Source organism: Lagenorhynchus albirostris, chromosome 15, assembly GCF_949774975.1.
Source record: "Lagenorhynchus albirostris chromosome 15, mLagAlb1.1, whole genome shotgun sequence".
Lineage (NCBI taxonomy): Eukaryota > Metazoa > Chordata > Mammalia > Artiodactyla > Delphinidae > Lagenorhynchus > Lagenorhynchus albirostris.
This window is the reverse complement of record NC_083109.1, coordinates 24227084-24253637: the sequence shown is the minus strand read 5'-3', so window position 1 is coordinate 24253637 and position 26554 is coordinate 24227084. Positions and strand designations below refer to the sequence as shown.

General features: G+C 44.9%; 2 protein-coding genes across 10 annotated transcripts in view; one reads left to right on the top strand and one right to left on the bottom strand.

Moving 5' to 3' along the window:
- Positions 1-25724, top strand: part of ACSS2 (acyl-CoA synthetase short chain family member 2) — a 47694-nt gene extending 21970 nt beyond the window's left edge. The window contains exons 3-19 of one of the 5 annotated variants that reach the window (XM_060124900.1): positions 11360-11451; positions 11670-11773; positions 12021-12093; positions 12375-12450; positions 12612-12726; positions 13519-13557; positions 17948-18085; positions 19424-19594; positions 19903-20036; positions 20234-20366; positions 20448-20504; positions 20700-20780; positions 21912-22020; positions 23470-23538; positions 23869-24045; positions 24629-24703; positions 24844-25724. In XM_060124900.1, the coding sequence (XP_059980883.1) occupies positions 11360-11451; positions 11670-11773; positions 12021-12093; positions 12375-12450; positions 12612-12726; positions 13519-13557; positions 17948-18085; positions 19424-19594; positions 19903-20036; positions 20234-20366; positions 20448-20504; positions 20700-20780; positions 21912-22020; positions 23470-23538; positions 23869-24045; positions 24629-24703; positions 24844-24971 (1771 nt within the window). In that variant the 3' untranslated portion in view covers positions 24972-25724. Of the gene's footprint in view, positions 1-11359; positions 11452-11669; positions 11774-12020; positions 12094-12374; positions 12451-12611; positions 12727-13518; positions 13558-17947; positions 18086-19423; positions 19595-19902; positions 20037-20233; positions 20367-20447; positions 20505-20699; positions 20781-21911; positions 22021-23469; positions 23539-23868; positions 24046-24628; positions 24704-24817 lie in introns of all 5 variants that reach the window. The other 4 variants (XM_060124904.1, XM_060124901.1, XM_060124902.1 and 1 more) reach the window with 4 other exon arrangements.
- Positions 22910-26554, bottom strand: part of GSS (glutathione synthetase) — a 36357-nt gene continuing 32712 nt past the window's right edge. For 3 of the 5 annotated variants that reach the window (XM_060124906.1, XM_060124908.1, XM_060124911.1), the window contains one exon: positions 26179-26512. Coding sequence is in view for 2 of the 5 variants with exons in the window: in XM_060124910.1 (XP_059980893.1) it covers positions 22968-23035 (68 nt within the window). In the remaining 3 variants the exon portion in view is untranslated. Of the gene's footprint in view, positions 23036-26178; positions 26513-26554 lie in introns of those variants that run through there. The other 2 variants (XM_060124907.1, XM_060124910.1) reach the window with 1 other exon arrangement.

Here is a 26554-nt window from a genome sequence, read left to right as displayed (position 1 = left end):
TGCCTAAAAGAATTTTGAAAAATTATGTAGCTCTTCACACATTTTAAAGTTCACATTTAAACATTTTATTGTAATATTAAATAATTGCAAAGAATTTAATTTCCAATGTGTTTTTTATTGTATACATGTATATATTTTATATATCTTTTTCAAAATCTTGAAACTGCAAATTTAGCTCATATAATTTACAGAAAATGTGTATCATATTACCTAATTTGAACAGCCAGTTCTCACTGTCAACATAGCCAAATCAGATTTACTTTGTTAGAAAATGCCTAACTTCTTTTTCAGTTAAAGCAGTTATGCTAATATATGACCTGTGATAACTATTTAACTTCTGAATTATAATTCTAGGAGAAATAAGGCAAGTAGACTTGCCATGAGTTTGTCAATTAAGATGTTACTCCTTTCAATATTGATTTCTTATGGAAGCTCTCTGATTTGCTTTCTTGGGGCTCTCCCTCTGAAGTTATGCATTTTCAAACTGCCCCTTTGTTTGGCACTCTGGAGGGTTTTTTTTAACCTCAGCATTGTATTGGCATAATAAGGTTTGGGATAAGAGAGAGAGATGGCATTGTTTTATAAAGTGGGAGAAAGAAAGTGGGAAAGGAGAGCCAACTTAGATCAATGTTAGGAAAGATTACATATGAAAATTGAGTCTCTGGACACTTATTCTCTTAAAACTTTTCCTGCTCAGGTACATACAGGAATAGAGTACTCTAGCTTGAAAACTACTGATTTAAACTATGATATCTACCTAAATAACAAAGAACCATTGAAGTGAATATTTTTGCATGTGTCTGTTATACTTGAGAGACTTGATGTACATGTAGTATGTTGTTCCTGGCTGTTCTTCCCACTTTCTTTTTCTAACCCAGGCATATTCCTGTTTAAGGCAGCATTCCAAATGCTGTGATAATAAAGGAGCTAAGAGAGCTGCCCTCATTCACTTGTTTTGAGGAAGGCTAGCATAGTTGTTCCATCCAGGAACAACTGGATGGTAGGAATGAATGTGTATGATTTCCCTCCTGTAAGCAGGCATGTAGGCAGTGGGAAAAGGGTTAACTTCTATACTGGCCCAGGTCTGCCTTCTCAACAGAGAAGACATGTGGAATCCAACTGTCACCAAAGCCACTTTGGGCAGGGGGAACAGGCACAAGGTCTCTGGAGCAAAGCCTGAAAATAGCTGGCAGGAGAACAGGGTGTAATTATAGCTCAAACTGCGAAGCATGTGTCTCACAACCTGAACTGCACATCCAAGGGCTTCTTCCAGTCTCTTCCATGGCATAGAGTCCAGAACTGAGCCCACTGTAGGGGCTCAAGAAACTCTTCTTGATATGTTTCCAAATCCCATTCCATAAGTTTTAAATATTTTTCCTCTGTGTCTGTTTCCCGCTGCCTGTTTAGCATCTGTCTTCTTCATTTGTATCCTCTATTATCCCCTCTTTCCTTCCATGTTTTCTCACTTTGATCAGCCTAGATCTGGCTGATCATGTGAGCAGAGTTTATTTGTTCATATTTTTATCCATTCATTTCACAATTATGTATTAAGTGCCCACTGCGTGTCAAACTTTGTTTGCTAGGCACTGAGGAGGAAACAGATAAAACGATGTCCTGCCTGCCTTTAAGGAACTCACAATCCAGTGAGGGAAACAGGTGTATACATATGACTATAATGTTAAAAATAAAACAAATAAGTAGCAAGTCTTTAGGCAAATAGAAAGAGACAGTATGAATGAATGAACAGTGTGAATGAATAGTGCTAAGTGCTAATAATGCTAATAGTGCTAAGGTTCAATCTTTCAGGAAAGGAAGATTTGTACAGATGTCTGCTTTTTTTCCCAAATCTGTGTGCTTTTTGCAGTTCTAATCAAAACCACAGTAAGTTCAAAAATTTCTCAGATATAATTCATAGCATATAGTTTACCCATTTAAAGTACAATTCAGTGACTTTTGGCATATTCAAAGAGTTGTGTAACCATCATCGCAATCAATTTTAGAACATTTTCACCACTGCAAAAAGAAACCCCATACTCATTAACAATCACTCTTCATTTTCTTCCAACTTTCCTTGCCTCAGCCCTAGGCAACCACTAATCTACTTTTTGTCTCTATGGCTTTCGCTCTTCTGCACATTTCACATGAATAGAATCATACAGTATGTGGTCTTTTGTGTCTAGCTTCTTTCACTTAGCATAATCTTGTCAAGGTTCATCCATGTTGTAGCATGTATCAGTACTTCATTACTTTTTATGCAGAATAATACTCCATTGTATGGACATACCATATTTTATTTATCCATTCTTTAGTTGATGTATATTTGGATTGTTTTCACTTTTTGATATCTTGAATAATGCTGCTACGAACTTTGTGAACAAGGTTTTGTATGGATGTATGTTTTCAATTCTCTTGGGTGATCATAGCTGTACTAAAATCCACATTTGGTGGACTTTAACCCCACAGTTCTCAGGACTCCTACACTTTGATTTTCTTCTTTATGCTAATTCTGGTTTTGGAAACAACATTGCCCTTTTGGAGGCCATGTCATTTAGCAGGAGAATGCCCTGAACTAGAGACATAGACTCTAGAGCTAGCCACGGGTGACTGTTAATATTTAAAATAGATTAAATTAAATTAAAATTCAGTTCCTCCACCACATTTCAAGTGTTCAATAGCTATATGTGGCTTGTGGCTACCATATTGGATAGCTCTGCTTTAGAATAATGCTGCTACTAATGTGCTAAGTAACCTCGAGGCCATCGCTTCCCATCTGTGCAATAGGTTTCTCATCTGTAAATAAGGGTGGTGAACATCAAAAGCCCTATCCTCCTCTGGCATTCTGAGTGATTTAGGATTCAGTCTTTGGTATTTGCCTCTTCCCACCTCCTCCTCCAGCCTTTTTCCCTGTTCATCCAGGAGTACCCAGAGGGAACATTAAGCTGCTAATTGGTCAAGTTATGTTGCTCCCACTCCCTGCTCCCTTGGTGAAAGGGAAAGTGACTTGAGGGTATACTTATATCTAAGTGCTTCACATTTGTGCAGTGCTTTATGGATCATAGAACACATTATTTCTTAATTTTACAGAATCAAAGAATCTCAAAGTTCAAAGGGCCTTAAAGGTCATCTCAAACTTCACTGAACATGAATCACATGGTTGCTTATAAAATGAAAATTCCAAGGACCCCACTCCCTCAAGAATGATCAAGTAGATGTCAGGGTCTCCCTGGTCCAACCTGCACACTCCTATGCTTCTGGACAGCTCTAACATTTAGAAAGGCTTTCCTTATATTGAACTCTCCCAATTGACATAGCTCTTCCATTTATAATTACAAAATGCTAGTCTGCTTCTTTCCCATAATTATCCTTCAGGTTCATTCATTCATTCAGCAAGTATTTATTGAGCATCTGCTATATACAGGGTTCCTTGCAAGGTACGGGGGATTCAGCAGTGAACAAGACTAACATGGTCTCTGCCTTCAGGAAGCTTACAGTCTAGTAGGGGAGACAGACAATTAGCAAAAAAAAAAAAAGTAAATAAGTAAATAAAATAATTACAGCTTGAGAAAAATGCTACGAAAAAAATACACAGTTTTGTGATGAAGAATAACAGGAAGGACTAATGCTACTTGGGGTGGTCATGGAAAAGCCTCACTAGGAAGTGACAGTTAAACTGAGATCTGAAACATGAGGTAGAGAAAACCATTCAAAGAGTTCAAGGAAGATAGGAAAAGAACATGGCATGTTCTGTCGGTCAGAAGGCTAATGTGTTTGGAGTCTATTAAGCAGAATGGGACAATGACATAAGATGAGTTGGAGAAGATACAAGGCATAGTAAAGTTTGGATTTTCTTCTACATGCAATGGAAGCCACTAAAGGGTTTTAAGCAGGAGGTGCTGTAGTCTGGTTTGTGTTTATAATAGGTCATTTTGGTTTATGTATGGATTGGAAGGGGGCAAGAGTGAAGTGGAAGACCAGTTTGGGGCCATTGTGGTCATCCAGGCAAGAGATGAAGGTGGCTTCTGCTAGGGTGGAGGCAACAGAGATACAGATATTTGAGACTTACTATCATGCCTCTCAGTATCTTCTCACCTCCAGGCTAAACAGATCAGTCCAGTCTTCCTCTTATAACAGGTTTGACTACTCTCATCAGGATGTTTCTCCTCTGGAAGACCTAACCCACTAGGTTAGATCCTGCCATCTGATGCTTCTGTGAAGAACCCAGTTTTCCCCACCTATTTTTTTCCTCAGCTCTTTCCTCCTATCTTGTGCCTTACTTTTCTGCTAGTCTAGGGAACTAAAATCTCCAATCTAATGACTATCCTTCTCATATTAAGAGGAGAGCTCTAGTCTTCCCTGTCATTAATCAATTATAAGTTTTTCAATGATTTGACCACGAACCTTAAGTACTTACTGTGCCTACTGCGCACAGAGGAGACAGAAACGAAGACATGATCCCTGCCCTCCAAGAACCCAGGGTATAAGGGGAAAGATAAGGCCCCAATAAATGCAATACAAGATAAACCAATAGATCACAAGGAAAGTGAGATAAAGGGACTTGGAAGGAAGAAAGAACTTTCAGCTTTGAGGTAGGTGGGGGAAAAGAGAAACTAGGGAAGACTTCGTGGAAGATGTTACCTTGGAGCACCTGGGGCTGCGGGGTGGACAAGAAGTGCCCTTTTATATGGAGTGGTCAAGGATGGCCTCACTGAGAAGCCAACATTTGAGCAATAACTCAAAAATAGGGAATAAGTCATGTGGCTATCTGGGGGAAGAATGCTCAAGTAGAGGGCAAAAGTTCTGAGGCAAAGTGTGCTTGGTGTTCTTGCCAAACAGTGTGGAGGCTGTGTGGCTGGAACAGAGAGAGCGGGAGAGGAAGAGAGAATGGGAGTACTTGAGGACAAAGAGGTAATGAGGGAATAGACCATGTAGGAACTAGCAGGCCAGTGTGAGGACTTGCATTTTGAGCAGAGGAATGACATGATCTGACTAATGGTGATTTTGGACTATGATAGTAGAAGTAGATGTGAAGGGAAGTAGTCTAATTCTACATATATTTTGAATCAGTAGTGGACTACAGTAAAATTTGGAGAGTATAAGGGTAAGGTAGTTGCAGAAGTTTTCCTGGAAGAAAAATATGAGAAGATTATATACTTTGAGTTGTTCCATACCATATGGCCTCCAGGTGAGAGGGAAGTAGTTGGGTCTACAGCAAGTGTTCCCAATCTGTAGCCCATCAGCTAAATCTCTCATTAATAGTTTTGTTTGACTACAGTGTTTAAAACTTTTAAAAATTAATTGTCATAAAATAGATAACTAATGAGGACCTGCTGTATAGCACAGGGAACTCTACTCAGTGCTCTATGGTGACCTAAATGGGAAGGAAATCGAAAAAAGAGGGGATATATGTATATGTATAACTGATTCACTTTGCTGTACTGAAGAAACTAACACAACATTGTAAAGCAACTATACTCCAATAAAAATTAATTAAAAAAAATTAATTGTCAACACTTAAAAATTTAGAAACAGGTTTCAGGCCTCTTTGAAAAACTGAAAAAATTGGCAACATTGAGACCTTATTCCCAGAGGGCAAAGTTAATAGACACTAAGTTTAAGTACTAGATGCCTTTTCTTGCCAGAGCATGTATTCTCCAGTTTTCCAGTCCCTGCCTCTCCCTATTGGCCCCCCAAAACTAAGTGTCATTGCACATATGCTGCTATTTTCTTTTTTGGATATATTAAAAGGTTTTATTTACTTATGATTCAAATTTTAAAATTATGAAACATTCCAAACATATAATTTTCTACACTTGACACATATTGATATTTCACCTAGACTTTTTTTAATTGAAGTATAATTTACTTACAATATTATATTGGTTTCAGGTGTATAACATAGTGATTCGATAGTTTTATACATTACAAAAATGATCACCACAATAAGTCTAGCTACCATCTGTCACCATACAAAGTTATAGTATTATTGACTATATTCCCTATGCTGTACATTACATCCCCAAGACTTTTTTATTTTATAACTGGAAGTTTGTACCTCTTAAGCTCCTTTGCCTGTTTCACCCATCCTTCCCCCCTGCCCAGCACCCCCCAGCAGCCTTTAGTTTTTTCTCTGTATCTATGAATCTGTTTCTGTTTCATTATGTTTGTTTATTTTGTTTTTAGAGTCCACATATAAGTGAAATCATATGGTATTTGTCTTTCTCTGTTTGACTTACTTCATTTAGCATAATACCCTCTAGGTCCATCCATGTTATCACAAATGGCGAAATTTCGTTCTTTTTTTTTTCCAAATATTTCTCCCATTCTGTGGGTTGTCTTTTCACTCTTTTTTTTTAATTAATTAAATTAATTTATCTATTTATTTTTGGCTGCATTGGGTCTTCGTTGCTGCACGCAGGCTTTCTCTAGCTGCGGCGAGCGGGGGCTACTCTTCGATGCGGTGCGCAGGCTTCTCATCGCAGTGGCTTCTCGTTGTGGAGCACGGGCTCTAGGTGTGCGGGCTTCAGTAGTTGTGGCACATGGGCTCAGTAGTTGTGGCTCACGGGCTCTAGAACGCAGGCTCAGTAGTTGTGGCGCAAAGGCTTAGTTGCTCCGTGGCATATGGGATCTTCCTGGACCAGGGCTCAAACCCATGTTCCCTGCATTGGCAGGTGGATTCTTAACCACTGCCCCACCAGGGAAGCCCCTGAACCCTATTGATTTTTTTTTTTCAAGAAATTTTAGATATTAATTCTATCATTTTTTTAATTAATTTATTTATTTAGACTAGGGTCTTCGTTTGGGGTCTTCGTTTCTGTGCGAGGGCTTTCTCTAGTTGCGGCAAGTGGGGGCCACTCTTCATCACGGTGCACGGGCCTTTCACTATCGCAGCCTCTCTTGTTGCGGAGCACAGGCTCCAGACGCGCAGGCTCAGTAGTTGTGGCTCACGGGACTAGTTGCTCTGCGGCATGTGGGATCTTCCCAGACCAGGACTCGAACCCATGTCCCTTGCATTGGCCGGCAGACTCTCAACCACTGCACCACCAGGGAAGCCCCCCCTATTGATTTTTGAGTTTGCAGCTCCTAGTGTAGAAAAAAGAGGCCTGGACCCTGAGTCCTGGTCCCTGATCTGCCACAAACTATTGTACAATGTGACCTTGAGCACAGCAAATGGACTCCTTGGATTTCTTTGGAGTTAGGAGACTAAATTGGATGTTCTTTTATTTTTTTAACATCTTTATTGGAGTATCATTGCTTTACAATGTTGTGTTAGTTTCTGCTGTATAACAAAGTGAATCAGCTATATGTATACATATATCCCCATATCCCCTCCCTCTTGCGTCTCCCTCCCACCCTTCCTATTCCACGCCTCTAGGTGGTCACAAAGCAAAAATCTGTTAACATCCTAGAGGGCTGAGACTAGTACTTTGTCCCCTCCCCTCTCCCAACCAGCCAGGGGCCCTAGCTGGGTGTGTATGTCAGAGAAAGAAGACACTGGAAGGAGTAAGGTGCCTATATCAATAATGTATAACTTAAGCCCAGGGCCAGGGAGAGGGATGTACACTCTGTGTGTGTAACTGGAAGTGGGCTCAAGTAAGCTGTTCTTGTATAGGTTTGTGCTTATATATTCCTGGGCACCTTCTATGTACCAGGCTCTATTCTAAGTGCTAGGGATGTAGCAATGAACAAAACAGACAAGGTTTTTGTTTTCATGGAGTTTATATTCCAGTGAAAGATGCAGATAATATACAAGTGAATAAAATACATGAGATAATTTCAAGTAATAGAAAGTTCCATGAAGAAAATGAAACAGAATAATGTGATAGAGAGTTTCTGGTGGGGCAAGCTGTACACATACGTGGGTATATAAATGTGTGGTACATACATACACTTGCCAAGGTCCATATGCTTATGCTATTTGTGCCTATGTGTGCAAATGAGCAGCTTGTATTTCTACAGTGTTTTTTTTCTTTTTTTCTTTTTTCTTTTTTTTTTTGCGGTATGCGCGCCTCTCACTGTTGTGGCCTCTCCCGTTGCGGAGCACAGGCTCTGGACGTGCAGGCTCAGCGGCCATGGCTCACGGGCCCAGCCGCTCCGCGGCATGTGGGATCTTCCCGGACCAGGGCACGAACCTGTGTCCCCTGCATCGGCAGGCAGACTCTCAACCGCTGCGCCACCAGGGAAGCCCTACAGTGTTTTTATATTAGTATATATGATTTTATGTATGTGAATGCATACAGGTCAGCTGGTTTGCATGGGTGTGTTGTATATGTTGGCATTTAGCTGTAACTAGAGATGTTCTGGTGTGCCACTCGTCAGTGAGCCAGTTTTGGAAATGGCTTTTTCGCATCTGGCCTTCAGGGCCATTTGCCAGCTTCCTCTCTCCCCGTTCTTTCCCACTTTAGATAGCTCTCTGTGCTTGTCTCCTCTCAGCCCTAGGAGGGCTAAGCCAAGGAGAGGATAGTAACTAACTCATCTAGCCAGGAACTGGAAAGAAGCTGATAATCTTCTGTGAAATCTCCAAAGGCCTAGCTTCCCTGCTAGTCGCTGTCCTTCACAGCATGAGGAGAAAGAGTCCTGACTTGAAATCAGAAGACCTGAGGATCTATTCTTGGCTCTGCCACCTATTATTGTGTGACCTGGACCAAGTTACTACATCTCTCTGAGTTTCAGTTACCTCCTTCATAAGTACCCTGGGTAGTAAGGAAGAGGGAAAAAAATGACCTTTATGGGGGGGCTACGTGGTGCTGGAGCCTGAAGGAGGTGGGACGGCATTCTGAGCAGGGGCAATGGCATGATTAAGAGTGTGGACGTGGGACTTTGTGTATAAGGGAAGCCAGGCGGAACCTACTTAGAATAAAATTCAGACTTCTTACCATGCCTACAAGGCCCTATGTGATCGGGCTGCTGCCTACCTCTGATTCTTACCCCGCTTCTTGCTCACTATGCTCCAGCCATACTGGCTTCCTTTCTGTTCTTTGAATAGGCCAAGCTCTTTACCACCTCAGTGCCTTTCCAAATTTTGATGTTCTCTTTGCCCAGGATCCTCTTCCCAAGACCTTACATAGTTGCCTACTTTTCATTACTTGGGTCTTAGCTCAAATATCATCTCTCCAGAGAGAGGCCTTTGGGGACTTCCCTGGTGGCGCAGTGGTTGAGAGTCCGCCTGCCGATGCAGGGGACACGGGTTTGTGCCCCTGTCTGGGAAGATCCCACATGCCGCGGAGTGGCTGGGCCCATGAGCCATGGCCGCTGAGCCTGCGCATCCGGAGCCTGTGCTCCGCAACAGGAGAGGCCACGACAGTGAGAGGCCCGCGTAAGGCCAAAAAAAAAAAAAAAAAAAAAAAAAAGAGAGAGGCCTTCCCTCACCATCTTACTTAAAGTAGCTATCCTCTAATATTTATGAATATTTGAAATGTACATATCCTTTGACTCAACGATTTCAGTTCTACTAATTCATCCTACAGGTATATTTTCAAGTGAGTAAATGACATATTAAAAAAGATATTCACTGAAATATTTATTTGTTAAATATAAATTATGGCATACATAAACAGTGGAACATTATGCAGATGACAAAGAAAATGAAATAGCACTGTAAGTCTTAATGGAAAATAATGTCAAGATATATTGTTAAATTTCAAAATAAAGCGAGATGATCAAGCTCTATACTTAAGATTTGTGCAGTTTATTGGATGTGTATTATACTTAATAAAAAACAAGATACAGAGTAGTGTGTATTGTATGCCATCATTTGTATAGAAAAAAAGAGAATACATAAACATAAATGCATGTATATATGCTTGTCTAATAGGCCTGTCCTATCGTTGAAGCAGCTTTTTCCCACATCCCCATTCCATGCTTGGTTGGGGACTGTGAAGTACTTATTTCTCTTCTGAACAGGATTAAAATTCAGTTTTTTAAATTCATTTTTAAAATTTCCATCTTCAACGATATCCCAAGGACCTTATGAAAGATGCTAACGGTGTAGCCTTCTTCCAAAGAGATTTCTTGGTTACTCCTCACTAGTTCAGTTGCCCTATACCCTTCATCTTACTAGGAGTGGCCCTGTCTGCATACTGACTATTTCTGGAAAGTTACACAACATAGTAGTTACAATGGTTGCCAGGAGGCAGGGTGATTGGAGGTTAGGGGTGGGAGGGACACTTCTCATTACATATCTTTTTATGCAGTACGATTTGTATGTATTACTTATTTGAAAATCATAAAATTGAAAAATAATACTGAGGGGAATATTCTTATAGTTAAATCTTTGCATACAGTCTGAAAGTTCCTTAAGATGTCTTTTTGAAAATTATTTCTCAGTCATTATTATGTCATTCTTTATATTCTTCATAATGCTTATCATAATCTGAAATTATCTTGGTTATATTTTTTACTTGTGTATTTCCTGCACTATCATTGGAATATAAGCTCCATGTTGTCAGGGATCTTGCTTATCTTGTTCATCAGTGCCTTATTTCTATACATATATATAGCACATAGGAGTTGAATAAGCAAATGAATAAATGAAAGAATGACTGAAAGAAACCAGGCTGAAGCCTAGACAGGAGTAGGAGGCAAGGCTGAGGAGGTAGAAATCAGCTGATAGAGGGTAGTGAGTCTTAACTTTAAATGTGCATCAGAATTACCTACTGATTCTTTTTTTTTTAAATTCTTTTTCGAGTATAGTTGATTTACAATGTTGTGTTAGTTTCAGGTGTACAGCAAAGTGAATCTGTTATACATATACACATATCCACTCTTTTTTAGATTCTTTTCCCATGTAGGCCATTACAGAGTACTGAGTAGAGTTCCCTGTGCTATACAGTAGGTCCTTATTAGTTATCTATTTTATATATAACCTACTGATTATTTATACCAGCTTGTAGTAAAGAAGCAGATTCTTGGACGTTGTGATTGTGATTCTAAGTTTGGGCTCAGGAATCTACATTTTAACAAGTTCCCTAGGTGACTTGGGTACAAGTGATCTGGAGACCCCACTTGAGTAACACCAGTGCAGTGTTGACATCACTTTCAGGAAGAATCACATCCATGATATAAGTTCTCCTTAATATATGCCTAGGATGGAAGAGAGAAAACCATCATCCCATTTTATCAAATTAAATGAGGTTCAGAGATGGCAGTGCATTTTCCTGTGACACACAGCTTGTGAATAAAGTACACCTTGTAAAGTCAATGTATCTGACCAGTCAGCTCAAGGTGTGGTGGCAGATGGCTCACCCTCATGGGACATTCCCAGGCCTTGGTGTTACTGAATGGATTTTATGACTGTTCCTATTTTTTTGTTTGGGGAAGAGGTCATACTCCCTAATGACTGGCTCTTTCTGATGTATCTCAGGGAGGGCAATGAGCCAGAGGAGACCACCCAGATCACATACCGTGAGCTTCTGGTCCAAGTGTGTCATTTCAGCAATGTTCTCCGAAAACAGGGTGAGTGTGGGGATATGGGGAAAGGACTGGAAAGCCCAGCCTTGGGGTATCTGAGGACTTGGGGGAAGTAGACAAGGAATAGAAGGAATCTGGTAACGGAGGAACCGAAAAGGTCAGCTGCGGGGGCGGGGGTGTGACAGTGGGTAACTGGATGAGAGGGAGCACGTAGCAGCAGGTGGGGTCCACCATGGTCCATGGTCTGTGTCCTTTACCTGCAGGCATTTGCAAGGGCGACCGAGTGGCCATCTACATGCCCATGATACCGGAGCTCGTGGTGGCCATGCTGGCGTGTGCCCGCCTTGGGGCTCTGCACTCCATTGTGGTAGGAATTTGGGCTGGAAAAAGGGGCCTGGTGGGGGATAGGGCTCAGGAGAAGTAGGTTGGGCCTGGATGATAGAGGGTCTTAAGAACCAGACTAAGGAGTTTAGAATGTCATAGCTTCCTTATCAGTTATCCAGTTTCTTCTATGACCTTGGCTTAGAGACCCTGAAGGTTTTATAAGTGACTCCTTTCCTTGTTCACTCGATCCCTGGGTCGCCCTCTCCTTCAGTCTTTCTTCCCTTCCCTAGTTTGCGGGCTTCTCTTCAGAGTCTCTTTGTGAACGGATCCTGGATTCCAGCTGCAGCCTTCTCATCACTACAGGTGACTACTTCTCTCACCCCTTCTCCAAAACCCCCCACACCCAAAGTCTTGGTCTTCAGTCAGCTAGTTGGTATTTGGGACTGCTCGGCATAAAGGGTAGGGGCAGCCTACCCTTCGTCTCCTGGTTCCACCTCAGCCTACCCTCTGTCAGCTCAAATCAGCTGGAAGAGCCAGAGACAAGAGGCCTACCCAGGAGGACTGTGGACATTGTGCTCACTAGGGATAAAGGGCTAGGAGTGTGGTGCCTTCCTAAGGCTTGGAATGTCTGTTGCTCCCCAAAGATGCCTTCTACAGGGGGGAAAAGCTTGTGAACCTGAAGGAGCTGGCTGACGAGGCCCTGGAGAAGTGTCGGGAGAAGTAAGTGTGTTTGGTCTGCTGGCTACTGCTTTGAGTTGACTAGGCATTTCCCCAGTGCCAGGTCCCTTTTGTCCCTCCTACCCTAGATGGACATGGGTGGGTCTTGCCAAATTCTCTTTGGAGCCAACCAGCCCACCACTTCAGGCTTTTCTTTCCTCCAGGGGTTTCCCAGTGAGATGCTGCATTGTGGTCAAGCACCTGGGGCGGGCAGAACTGGGCACAGGTGACTCTCCCAGCCAGTCCCCCCCGATTAAGAGGCCATGCCCGGATGTGCAGGTGAGTCTGGTACTTCTATGCCCTCCTCTGGGCTCAAAGTGGCTCCCTCTTCCTGCCCAGGAAGTTCCCGATGTCCTTCTTTGTTTCCTCATCATAATGCTGAGGATCTGGGAGCAATCGTAGGAATGGCTCCTCTGGCAGGGCTGACTGGGAGCTGGGGGACTTTGATCTTGGATGTAGGTAGGGAGCCCCTTGTACCTTGGGAACTTAGCATGAGAGATTGTGAGGAAGACTCCTGTGCTCGTTGGGGTATTCTAATAGGCACAAGGGATGTTCAGGGCTTGGGCTTGGGTTAGAAATGGGCTGGCTTGGGTGACTATCTGTAGTCATCTTGATTGCTGGGCTGTGGTTTGGGGTGGGCTACCTGTGTGGTCCCACCATGGAAGGACCAGGATCTGCCCCTCAAGATATGGCCCTCATTAGCTTTGGATACACGCTTCTGATGGAAAAGCCCAATGGTGGCCTCCAGGTCTAAGGGGCATGAAGGATGAAAGCTCCAGGGTCCAGAAGGACAGAGGGTTCCTGAGACTCTGTGACTTGAGGGGCTCCGAGTGGTCTTAGGGCTACAGAGACTTCAGTCTAGTCTAGGAAGATTGGAGACCCCTGTCCGCATTAGGGGTTCTGAGTGTATAGGGGCTGTGTAGAGGATCAGGAAAATGGAGGCTGGGAGGACCAGTGAGAGAGGGGCCTGAGGGAAAAGAGGCAGCCAGAGGTTTGGGGCACAGTGACCCTTCCCTCCCACTCCCCTATCCTCAGACTCTGCTCACCACCCTTTCCATGGGCTCTTAACAGGGTAAGCTGAAAGAGAAACCCAAGCGCATCTGGCCCCAGGTATCCACCTCTGCACTGCCTTGGGCACTGCTTCCCTACATGCTTGTTTGTGTGTCCATCTGCTCTTTGCCTGTTTGCCCCATTGAGGTGGCTGCCAGACCTAACCCCCTTCTCTCTGCTTCTAGGTCCTTTGCTATCTAAGTCACTCTGAAGGGTCATGAAACCAAATGCTTGTTGCTACCTCTCTGAGTTGGCGTAGAGCATGGATCTCAGAGAGGTAGCAACAGACATTCCATTTCACTCCTCCTGCTTAGGACCACTGTGGGAGAGAGGACCAAGTAAACTTGTCAGAAAGTTTTTACTGTGCACTTAGTTGAGGCAGAACCAGGAGAGACAGGAGGAGGAACAGGTAGAGGAGGTACAGACCTTGACCTTGGGAATTCACCATCAAGTTGGGCAGTTAGATGTGTATTACAAATGAAAACCTAAGTTTTACATAGGGCAGCAGAGAAGCTTCCTAAATATATTTATAAACTACTTTGGGATTTATAAACTCTGATATAATTAAATGCTAAATTGAACAAAAGTTACATTGTAGGTGGTTCTAAGAAGGGAGATCTCTAAGTGGGAACTCAAAGCCAATTAGTATAGGGGAGAGACTGGGCTTGGAGTCCAGAGACCAAGTTTTAGCTGTATGACCTTGAATAAGTCACCTCTTCTCTCTGGGCTTCAATTCCCTTACCAGTAATGGAGAGATGAGAGTATATGCTTTAAAGGAACCCACCTCCCTTACTAAAACAAAACATAAGAGCCACTATTCCTCTGAGTTTTACCATCCTCCTAGGGTGTCTTACTCTAAATCTGCTATGATCTACCTCTTAGGCTAATGGTAAATATAATCCCCCTTTTCTCTATTCTCATTAGCATGGTGGAGACAGGTCTGATTCCCAGGAGACAATGCTTTCATCTTAAAATTCAGGCAGGGACCTAAGACTTTTCTCTTGAAAAAGGAAACAAACTTAGTGGTTAGAGTATAGGCTCTGGAGCCAGACTACTTGGGTTCAAATCTTGGCTCTGTCACCTGCTATTGTGGGAACTTGGGCAAGTTACTTAGGCTCCCTTGCTTCAGTGTCCCCGCCTCTAAAATAAGGATAAAACTGTAGCTACCTGATAGGGTTTTGTCAATGTATGTAAGGTGTTTGGCACATAGTAACTACTCCATAAATGTTAGCTGTTATCATTTCTAATATAGCAGACAGGCTGGCATTTCTTTTTTTTTTTCTTTTTTTTTTTTTTTTTTTGCGGTACGTGGGCCTCTCACTGTTGTGGCCTCTCCCATTGTGGAGCCCAGGCTCCAGACGCACAGGCTCAGTGGCCATGGCTTACGGGCCCAGCCGCTCCGTGGCATGTGGGATCTTCCCGGACCGGAGCACGAACCCGTGTCCCCTGCATCGGCAGGCGGACTCTTAACCACTGCGCCACCAGGGAAGCCCAGGCTGGCATTTCTAAAAGGGAATCTAGAAAAGAAATAGACTCTTATAATTCTTAATACCAGAGACCCTCAGGTCACAGGCTCCTGGATTTTTGTTTCTTGAAGGTGAAAATAGCCAGTTACCAAAAAACCAAAGACCATAAAAATTGGCTTACAAAGTCCAGGTCTGAGGACTGCAGTCAAAGCTGCAGAAATCTTGGCAGAGCTCCAAACCCCTTCATCCTTAAGCAATCTTCAAGGGAGAGCCTGGTACAGTTGGCAGGTACCTTCCTCAACCATGTTACCTATGAGCTTCCTCATATTTTTCTCTCACACCTGGCAGCTGCCCTCTCTAAGGTTATTCTGGTCCAATAACAAAGGCCAACTCCTCGATTCTTATTTCAGAAAATTCAAACCTTTTCCTGGTTCAAAGCAGTGGGCCCTCATAAGTATACACCTAATTCACAACCAACATATGTGCCACTAATTGAGCTCACCCTGCTTCCTGGTGCTGGTTATCAACTCCACACCTGGAGTACCCACCCCACCCCTTCTTACCCACACCCACAAAAGAAACAGTTTTACAAGATTACAAGAGTCCCCTCACTGCCATAGTGTAACTGTGCTTTGCCCTTACTTGTACCTAGTGCCTTTTCTATGACAACTCACACCAGCACTGTAGACCAGCGCCATTTGCCCAAGCATTCTTTTTTTTTTCTTTTTTCTTTTTTTTTTTTGCGGTACGCGGGCCTCTCACTGTTGTGGCTCTCCCGTCGCGGAGCACAGGCTCCGGACGCGCAGACTCAGCAGCCATGGCTCACGGGCCCAGCCGCTCCGCGGCATGTGGGATCCTTCCGGACCGGGGCACGAACCCGCGTCCCCTGCATCGGCAGGCGGACTCTCAACCATTGCGCCACCAGGGAAGCCCCTGCCCAAGCATTCTTGACGCACTTCTGCTTAAATACATTAATGTCCTCATCTCAAGCAGATCATCTGGTGGGAACAAAATTATCCATGTGACAATGTATGTGTAGACCCATATGGCTATTCCAGTAAAAAAAAAAATAGGGTGTATTTTTGTGTTTCCTAGCTGTGGGCAGCTTCTCTCTCTTCTTTCTTTTTCTTCTTAATGGTGCCTCTCTTGGCCTGGACTTGTGATTGTTGTGATCCTTATGTGCCAGAAGCTTCAAATTCTCCAGAGTAAGGGGCAGATAGTACAGAGAGAGGGGAGTTGTAATTTTATAATTTATCAAGGTATGTGTTGCCTAAAACTTTGGGGTTTTTAAATATGGACACAGTAAATTACCATAGAGCCATATAATGGGAGTAGGGTGTTTCTCTTACACTATCATGTCTACCTGCCAGCCAGGGCCATAGAACAAGAAGCTAATGAATATGAAAGAGTTTCGTGACAGCTGAAGCAAACCCCCAGTAGTTCCCATCATCACATTCTTATTTCACCTCCCAGAGGAGTTCAGCGGAACTGAAATAACTTCTCACCTTCATGACATTCATCAATCTTCCCTACACCCCAGGACAATCCAAGGCTTCATGTTTACTAGGTAATACGGTTCTCTTCTGAGGTTCCCCAAATCCTGTGACTATTAGGGCAAGAATGACTATCCTCATTTTAAAAATGAGTGACTTGAGGTAGAGTGGCTTACCCAAGGTCATATACAGCTAGGAAGTGGCAGAACTGGGAATCTAAATCCAGTGCAACTTTTGGACAAATTCAGGGAACACACTTCACTCAGGAAAGAGTAGAAGACCATTTTTTTCAAACAGGTGATATAACTGGGAAAGTAAAGCAGTTTCAAAGAGAGTTTAGAAAAATGTCAGGATGACAGATCCAGAAGTAGTTATCAAACACATGCCAGTATAGGGGGACATCCCTCTACTGGGAGAAATTCACCTTGGTCCTTTTCCACCAACTTAAGACAAGGTTTCCTGCTGAATGGAACCTCAAGCAAGTGTCTTTATGAGAAACCCATTGGTACCAGTGGTGTAAAGGCAGGAGCAGAGTTGGGGTAGGAACCTCCAGATGTGGATGATGTCTAGACATGCAGAAAAAGATGCTTGGACTAAGATCTGTTGACTTCTTTTGCTACTAACTAATGGGGCCAGGTACCCGCCTTACCTGTGGCTCTGACTAATTCTGCTTTTCTGAATTGTGTGGTGTCCACATTCCTGCTGATGAGCCAGTAGTCCCATAAGTACATACGTGTGTATGTAGGCTTGTGTTTGCGTATTCACTCATCCAACAAAATTTACTGAGTGCCTTTTGAGTTCTAGGCATTTTACTAGGTGTTGGGGATTTGGTGGGAGGGGTGGGAAAGACAGACATGCCACTGCACTCATAGAGGTTACTATCTACTTGGGGAGACAGTAATCAAGCAAAATAAAGTAACAGCTAAATAAAATAACTGGAAATATGTGCTGTGTGGGAAAGAAATAAGGTGCTGTGATCAAGAATAATAGCAGGGGTAGGAATTCCCTGGTGGTCTAGTGGTTAAGACTCCCCACTTTCACTGCTAAGGGCCGGGGTTCGATCCCTGGTCAGGGAACTAAGATCCCGTAAGCTGCACTGCGTGGCCAAAAAAAAAAAAAAAAAAGAATAATAGCAGGGGTGAGGGTGGGGATGGGAACCTATCAGATACTGTTCAGGGAAAGCCTTTCCAAGAAGGTGACATTTAAGCTAGGAATTGAAGAATGAGAAAGGACCAGCTGAGGGGCCCTCCTTAGCCTGAGGCCGGGTGAGAGTAGCTCTGGAGCAGGGTGCTGGAAGTACCAAAGAAGCCTCCTGTTCCACTTCTATTCTCTCTGCCCAATTCCACCCTTGCAGGGCCCTTCCTCCCTCCCAGGACCCCCGTCTGCCAGTCCCACCCTGCCCCTCCAGGTGCTAAGTAGGGGTGTCTTTTACACCCAGCTTGAGCTGTTCACAGTTCCTCCCTGCCCATTCCTGTCTTCTTCCCCCTGCAGATCTCCTGGAATGAGGGGGTTGACATGTGGTGGCATGAACTCATGCAAGAGGCAGGGGATGAGTGTGAGCCTGAGTGGTGTGATGCTGAAGACCCACTCTTCATCCTATATACTAGTGGCTCCACAGGCAAACCCAAGGCAAGTGTGTGTGTGTGTGTGTGTGTGTGTGTGTGTGTGTGTGTGTGTGTACACATACACTGTGTAGGGGTGAGAAGTGAGTTTCTGAGGAAGCATGTAATGACATGAATTTTACTGTACAACCCTGAGTTTCAGAAATGTCATGTTAGGGACTTCCCTGGTGGTCCAGTGGTAAAGAATTCGCCTTTCAATGCAGGGTACGTGGGTTCGAACTAAGATCCCACATGCCACGGGGCAACTAAGACCGCATGCCACAACTACTGAGCTCGCATGCCTCAACTAGAACCCTTGTGCTGCAACCAGAGCCCTCGTGCTGCAACCTACAGAGCCCACGTGCTCTGGAACTCATGCACCACAGCTAGACAGAAGCCCACGTGCCACAATGAAAGATCCTGCATGCCTCAATGAAGATCCCACATGTCGCAACTTAGACCCGATGCAGACAGAAAGTAAAATAAATAAATAATAAATCTTAAAAAAAAAAGAAATGGCATGTTACCTTTTCTAAATCAAATTGACATAAATCCTCAATCACTGATGGTAAGGCCCAGGGTGAGACATTCAGGTGGAAGCTTTCATGGTGCCCAGAAAAGGAGGAAAGGATCAATCCATGTGGCTGACATCTATGTTCCCTGCCCATACCCACATGGTTTGGTTGAAGAAAAGCTGCCTGTAAAGTCGAGGCCCAGAGTAGGCACAGGGATCACTCTTGGCCTTCTAGACTACAGCTCTTAGAGTTCAGTCCCTTCCACTTGCCACACTATTAACATCTAGTACCTCCCAGGGCACAGTGTGGGAGCTGGAAACAAAACTCTGACTCGTCTGTTGACTTGAAAGATATGTCACTCTACCATCCACTCACCCATCCATAAATTATTCTCTCCACATGCTTTGCATATTCCTCAATGGACCTTTAGAGACACAATTTGGGCCTCTCTTTCCTAGGGATTGGTGTATTGATGGAGTAAGCAAAGAAGATTATCTTTTTTTTTTCCACTCACACTGTGTCAACATATAATTGAGTGTGTGTGCACAAACACACAATAGAGACACTATTAGATGTGAGTGTACTAGAACTGTTCATGTATGTGAGAGTAATGTGGGTGGTTCAGAAATACCATCTTAGGGTGTGGGTGTGAATGATGGACTGACTATAAATACATGTGGGGTGTGAGATGGGAACATGCAAAGAGGGTGGAAGAGAGATGGATGCTGTGAGAGGGATGCTGTCAGGACCAGAATCCCTGAGAAGGCTTTTCCTCTAGTTCTGTCCAGCCTATTTGGTAGTCAGTGGGGGTGAGCCCAAGTCTCCAACCTGAGGCCCTGTTTTCTCCCCAGGGTGTGGTACACACAGTTGGGGGCTACATGCTCTATGTGGCCACAACCTTCAAGTATGTGTTTGACTTCCATGCGGAGGATGTGTTCTGGTGCACAGCAGACATTGGCTGGATCACTGGCCATTCCTATGTCACCTATGGGCCACTGGCCAACGGTGCCACCAGTGTTTTGGTAAGCAGGGTGCTGGGACTCAGGGCTACTTGGTTTATTTAGGGGATGGACAAGATGATCCTGGGTGACAACCTCCCAAAGCCACTTGGTCTAGAGGCAGAGGAACTTATACAATGACCTGTTTCCTGGAGAAAGAGGAGTTCTTAGGGGGTTGTATATCCTGACTGGGAAGGTCTCTTGGCTTGTCTGGTAAGGGAGTGAAGCCATGGATTTGTCAGAAAGGGCAAAATGCTGAGCCTGAGGGGATGGCAGGGGAATGGAGGGACTATTGAGAAGGACCCAAAATGACCAGCCATTACTGGGGTCAGTTTGAGGGGATTCCCACATACCCGGACATGAGCCGCCTATGGAGTATTGTGGACAAGTACAAGGTGACCAAGTTCTACACAGCACCTACAGCTATCCGCCTGCTCATGAAGTTTGGAGATGAGCCTGTTACCAGGTGAGACCCCTTCCCAACGGCTGCCCCATAGGTGTCCCTCAGAGCTGGTGCTGGCCTTTCGTGCACAGTCTTTTCCATTCCATTGTTCTAACACCCTGGCTTGGAATAGGGGAGGGGGCAGGAGAAGAGCCTGTGCATGTCTTCCTGGCTCCCAGTGGTGCTCAGAGCCTTCCTTTCTCCCCATTCCCCTGCCCAAGGCATAGCCGGGCATCCTTACAGGTGCTAGGCACAGTGGGCGAACCCATCAACCCTGAGGCCTGGCTGTGGTACCACCGGGTGGTAGGTGCCCAGCGCTGCCCCATTGTGGACACCTTCTGGCAGACAGAGACAGTGAGTAAGGGGTTCAGAAGGCTGGGGTTCAGGGACAGTGTGGGAAGACTGACTCAAACCCCTGATCTCTGACTTCTACAGGGTGGCCATATGCTGACCCCTCTCCCTGGTGCCACACCCATGAAGCCTGGTTCTGCTGTGAGTGAGGCTCCCTTGGCTGGTCCTGGGCTGGGCAGAAGTAGAGTCTTGGGGCATTTGGCCTAGGTAGAGAGTGGGGGACTGGACTGATATGTGTGAGGAATTTGGGGCTCTGGGGCTCCTTAGGAGAGGTAGAGAGTTGAGTCAGAGTTGCCTCATTCCTCTCTGTGGGTCCTGTCTCCTGTTTGCTTCTAGACCTTCCCATTCTTTGGTGTAGCTCCTGCAGTCCTGAATGAGTCTGGGGAAGAGTTGGAAGGTGAAGCTGAAGGTTATCTGGTGAGATCCTGGCCCTTGCTCAGTGAGGAGGAGGCGCGGGGGAGGGTCCACAAAGGGGTACTGGACTCTCCTTTAGAGCTTAGAACCTAATTTTTCCCGGTAGCTGCTTTTGGCTAAAGCTCCATGGTTGAGGGTTTATCATCTGCAGAGAGACCCTAGGGGGGAATCCTTCTGGATACTTTGCCTGCCTCTCTGCCTTTTGGCCCACAAAGTTCTTAAGGGCTCTGCTCAAAGATACCTGATGGTGCCTTTTCGGGTCTGGAAGACATCGTGGAAAATCATATAGGCTCCAGAGTCAACCTGCCTGGTTCAAATCCTGGCTCTGCCTCTTCTGTGACCTTAGTTAAGTTACCCAACCCCTCTGAACCTAAATGTTCTCACTTGTAAAACAGGGTTATAATAGTACCTGTGTCTCCTGTGGTTGCTGGATTGATTAGATAATCCATGTGAAGGTTTTACTTAGCACAGAACCTAACAGTTAGTGCTTGATAAATGTTAGCTGTTGTTGTGATTGTTTTATTAACAGTTGTGGGGAGATCATCAGCCCCCACCCTCCACCTCACTTCATTTTTATTAAGAGCAAGTTAGTAACAAGGGCAAGACTTGAATCCAGGTCTTCTGACTCTTAGCCTAGAATTTCATCCATCCTGTCAATCTGCTGCCACAGGATATTATTGATTGGGGCAATGATTACTTACTTATGTGTGGGTCCCACATTTTTATATAACTGTTTCATTTGCATCAAACTGGACTGGCATCCCTGAGGGATTACCTAAAAGGAGACTCAAATTTACTAAATGCTTATTACTAACAGAACATTGTGCCAGGCAGCTTCCACATACTATTAATTTAATCCTCACAATAACTTTGGGAGGTAGAGATTATTTTCTCTAATTTACAGATAAGGATCCTGAAGTTCAGAGAGATAACATTACCTACCTGGGGTCACACAGCTAGTAAGTGGCAGAGCTGGGATTCCAAGCCTGGATTGTCTATCTCCAAAGCCTGTACTTTGTCCTACTTCTCAGGAATGGCATTCAGGCTGTTTCTCCTAGGGTTTGACAAAGCTGTAATTGTCTTCCTGTAAGACAGTGTAGCAGATGTTACCACTGTGTCTTCCTCACTTTCCAGGTGTTCAAGCAGCCCTGGCCAGGGATCATGCGCACAGTCTATGGGAACCATGAACGCTTTGAGACTACCTACTTTAAGAAGTTTCCCGGGTACTATGTGACAGGAGATGGTGAGCCTTGGCTATCCCCTTCCCAAACCTCCCACCGAGATACGTACTGTCCCCTTTCATTTCCAAGAAGACTTGGTTAGGGATGTGTCTTATGTATCAGTGTCTAATATTCAGTCAGAACTACAGAGAAGATTATAAGAACGAGTGTTGCAGGAAGGCACTCAGCATGGTGCCATCTGAGATTTGATGTATGAGGGAAGAAGTTCTTATTTCCCTTGCTGCTAGGCTGAAAGAGATGGGGCATATGGCAGTATGTATTACTATGTCATGTGTATCCTCATGTCTGGAGCCTATGTTTGCCCATGTGTCCACCCACCAATCCATTCTTCCATAAATATTTATTGACCACCTACTATGTCCATGTACTTATCTAAGCACAGTACAGCTCTCATGGGGCTTACATTCAAGTAAGGGGAGACAGGCAAATAATTCAGCAAATAAATACTGCAGGGATGGCCACCATAGATGGGATGGTGAGAGGTTTCTCTGAAGTGACCAGAGACCTGAAGGGTGAGAAGGAGGCAGGCATGGGAAAATCTGGAGTAAGAATGAATGTTCTGTACCAGTGAGACACAAGCTTAGAATGTCTGAGGAACAGACTGAAGCTTGTGTAGCTGGAATGTAGTGAGCAAGGGGAAGAATTTCATATCAAGTTGGAGAGGGAGATAAGATAGGGCCTCGTGAGCCATGGTGAGGAGTTTGGATTTTATCCAGTGTACAGTGGGAGACCATCAGGGGTTTTAAGCAGAGAAGTGATAAGAATTTATTTATTATTTAATAACTTTGCTTGTTTTATGGAGAATAGACTTCAGGTCAGTATGTTAGTTATCTATTGCCATGGAACAAATTACCCTAAAACCTGGCAGCTTAAAACAACAAATATTGTATTATCTCATACAGTTTCTGAGGACCAGGAATCTGTGAGTGGCTTAGCTGGTGGTTGCCATTCAGAGTTTCTCATGGGTTGCAGTCAACCTGTGGTCGGGGCTGTAGTCGTCTGAAGGTTTGACTGAGCCTGGAAGACACACGTCCAAGCTCACTCAAGTGGCTTTTGGCAGGAACCTTCAGTTCTTTGCCACATGGACCTTTCCATAGGGCTACTCATGACAGCTGGCTTCCCCCAGAGCAAGTAATCTGAGAGAATGCAACCAACACAGAAGCCACAGTCTTCTATAATCTAATCTCAGAAATGACATCCTATCATTTCTGCCAAACTCGACTGATCACAAGACAAACCCTAGTACACTGAGAAAGAGGACTACACAGGGGTATGAATACCAGGAAGTAGAGATCAGTGTGGCCATCTTGGAGCCTGCTACCACAGCAGGCAAGAGCAGAAGCAGGAAGACTTGTTAGGAGGCTATTGCTGTGGGTGTAGCAGTTTGGTAACATGGATCTTGTATCCTACTGTGGGGTACTTATTATGTTGCACATTTCTTCTCTTCCCAGGCTGCCGGCGGGATCAGGATGGCTATTACTGGATCACTGGCAGGATTGATGACATGCTGAATGTATCTGGTGAGGACCAGGGACCATTTTCCCTTCTTATTTACCCTGCTTTCCCAGCAACTCCCAGCCAAAGCCTTCTGAGAGAGCCAGGATATCCTTTGGCCAGACCGTGCCTGGAGTACAGCAAGCATTCAGTTCTGGACCCAGGTTTTGGAAGAAGAGTGATAAACATTGAAATGTACCTGGAGGAGTGGAACCAGGATGGTGGGACAACTGAAGTATGTCCTATGAGGAATGAATGAAAGTCCTTCCCCATTTGACCAGACCAGGACTGCCTTACTGGGACAGATGGAACAGGGGCTGGGATCTCTCTCATGGCACTTCCTTTCCCTTGACAAGGACACCTGCTGAGCACGGCAGAGGTAGAGTCAGCACTTGTGGAACATGAGGCTGTCGCAGAGGCAGCCGTGGTTGGCCACCCTCATCCTGTGAAGGGCGAATGCCTCTACTGTTTTGTCACCCTGTGCGATGGCCACACCTTCAGCTCCACCCTCACTGAGGAGCTCAAGAAACAGAGTAAGGAGCTTCCCTGGGCAGGGATTTCCAGGTCTGTCCTGATGGCCCGGGTTGCTAGGGAAGGGCTATAGTGAGCTGCTTCTCAAACCACAAACAGACCCCAGGGGGCCTTAGGGGCTAACTACCCTCTTCCCACCCAGTCTCTACTAGGTTAATAATGATTGACATTTATAGAATTCTTTCTCTGTGCCACCACTGAGCTAAGTGCTTTAAATGCATTAATCTATTTAATCTCTATAATCACCTCCATGAAATAGATCCTATTGTTGCTCTCACTTTAAAGATGAAGAAATTGAGGCTCAGAGAAGTTAAATCTCTTGTCCAAGGCCATACTGCTAGTAAAGCGGAATTTCAACTCTAGCAGGCTGATTCTAGAGCTTGAGTTCCATGAAGGTGAATTAATATAAAATGAGAGTGTAAAGAGACAATGTGTTAAAAGAGAGAAAGACAGAAATGAGCCTGAGAATGATTGTGGGCAAAACCTTGAAGAGGAAATAGGTTGGAAACAAAGCCATCTCTGCCTTGGTTTTGGGCAGCCTGGCTAAGGGTACTGAAAAAATGCATAATGATTTGTTGGTTACAGTTAGAGAAAAGATTGGCCCCATTGCCACACCGGATTACATCCAGAATGCACCCAGCTTGCCTAAAACCCGCTCAGGTATGTCCAGAGGCCTTGAGGGATTGGGACTGGATTTGCCAAGGCCCAGTGGTGGTGGAGTGTGTGTGGATGGAAGTGTTCGGCAGGGCTGGAATGGGTCAGTGTTGTCACCAGGTAACCAGAAGCCTGTGGTCCCCCAGGGAAAATCATGAGGCGGGTGCTTCGGAAGATCGCTCAGAATGACCACGACCTGGGGGACGTGTCCACCGTGGCTGACCCATCCGTCATCACCCAGCTCTTCAACCACCGTTGCCTGACCATCCAGTGAACAGGACCCTGCCCATTACCCAGGATTCCCCCTGCTTGGCTTTCCAAAGTTTTGCCCACCCTCCCTGCCCCCATCCAGGAGTACTCAGGGCCTGTGCTGACCCACACCACCTCCCCGACGAGCTGTCTGGAACTGAGGACGAGCTTTGCCTCTGGGTGCAGGCAACTTCCTGCAACTGCCAGGCAGATGGGACAGGGCCCAGGTCAACCTCAGGCTGCTGTGCCCCTAGACTGCAAAGAGCCATTAGCGCCCAGAACAGCGACCTGAAGGTCATATCTCAAACCCAAGTTAAGTGTTCAGTGGGCAAGTGAGGGCATAGACTGAAGCAGGGAAGCAACTCTGTAATGCTATGTCAGCTCTCTCAGGAAGCATCAGTACTTATTTTGGGCATGCACTTGCCCTTAGAAATGCCTGTTTGTGAGTCCTGGAACAATTGATTATTATTTTTTAAACACTTTGCTGCTTCTGTTATGGGTCTGAATTCCCTTTTGTGCTAGATGGCTTGTCTGCCATTTGTTCCAGAGGCTGTGCAGGCAGGCTCAGTTTCCAGAGGGTTTTCAGATCATTTGTGTCTTAGCAGGAGTAAATGTGTTATGTTCCTAGGACCAGAGGAGCTTGATTTTCTTGTCCTCTTTTCCCACCCTCCCCTGAACAGAGTCTTGCCCATGGGAGACTCTCAGATGAAGCTCTCTTTTCTTGCCTGTTGTACTCAAGCACTGTGGTTGTAGGAATAAAGTCTGTGACCTCAAGAAGGTGGTGACTTGCTTTCTTGGTTATCTTACAGGCTGTGTACTTGCTAGCTGTTATGACTTGTGTGGGGAAGGGGAGTGGTTTTCCTCAGGAATACCCCAATATTCACCTTCTAGAACTTTTGGTTTAGGCAGAGCTAGGCAGGGCTTCTAGGCCCTTTGACAAGCTCCTGAGCTAATCAGGAAAGCAAATGAAGCAGGATTACAACTGTGATGTCCCATCATGGTTGCCTTCCCTCCTGCGCTCCTGCTAGAGACCTTCTCTCTTCCCTATGATCCTGTGGGAGCATTAGTGAGTGACTAAGGATTGAAATTTCAGGGTCCTATCCATAGGGTCAGGAGCTAGGGAGACTCTGATTACAGCCAAGTTACTTCCCCTGCTCCAGTCTACCTGAAGTGGCCCGACTCGGATTATAGCTTCTCCCTCCCCTAAATGTACAAACCAAGGAATCACAGAATCAACAAAGTAGTTTTATTTAAGGCAGAGGTGGGAAAAGGCTGTGCCCCTCTACCCTTTTCCTCCTACCCCTCAGTCCTATCCCAAGTCAGACACTGGAACTTGCTGGAAAGGCTGACAGTGGGCTAACAGGAGGGTGGCAGTGTTATGGTCCCTTACCTCAGATCAGTTTCTTTTCAGCTGTACCCACACCCTGAGGATTTAGGGGCCTCTAGATTGCACCTAAGGGAAACACAGCTTTTCTGGTTCTCAGATGGGAAAGCTGTGGGGAAGGTACCCAGCTGACCCTTCCATGAAGACCCTGGAAATCTCTAGAAGAGATCAACCTTCCCAAGGTAAGGGGAGCACAGCCCCTCAGGAGGGCTAGGAGAGGAATG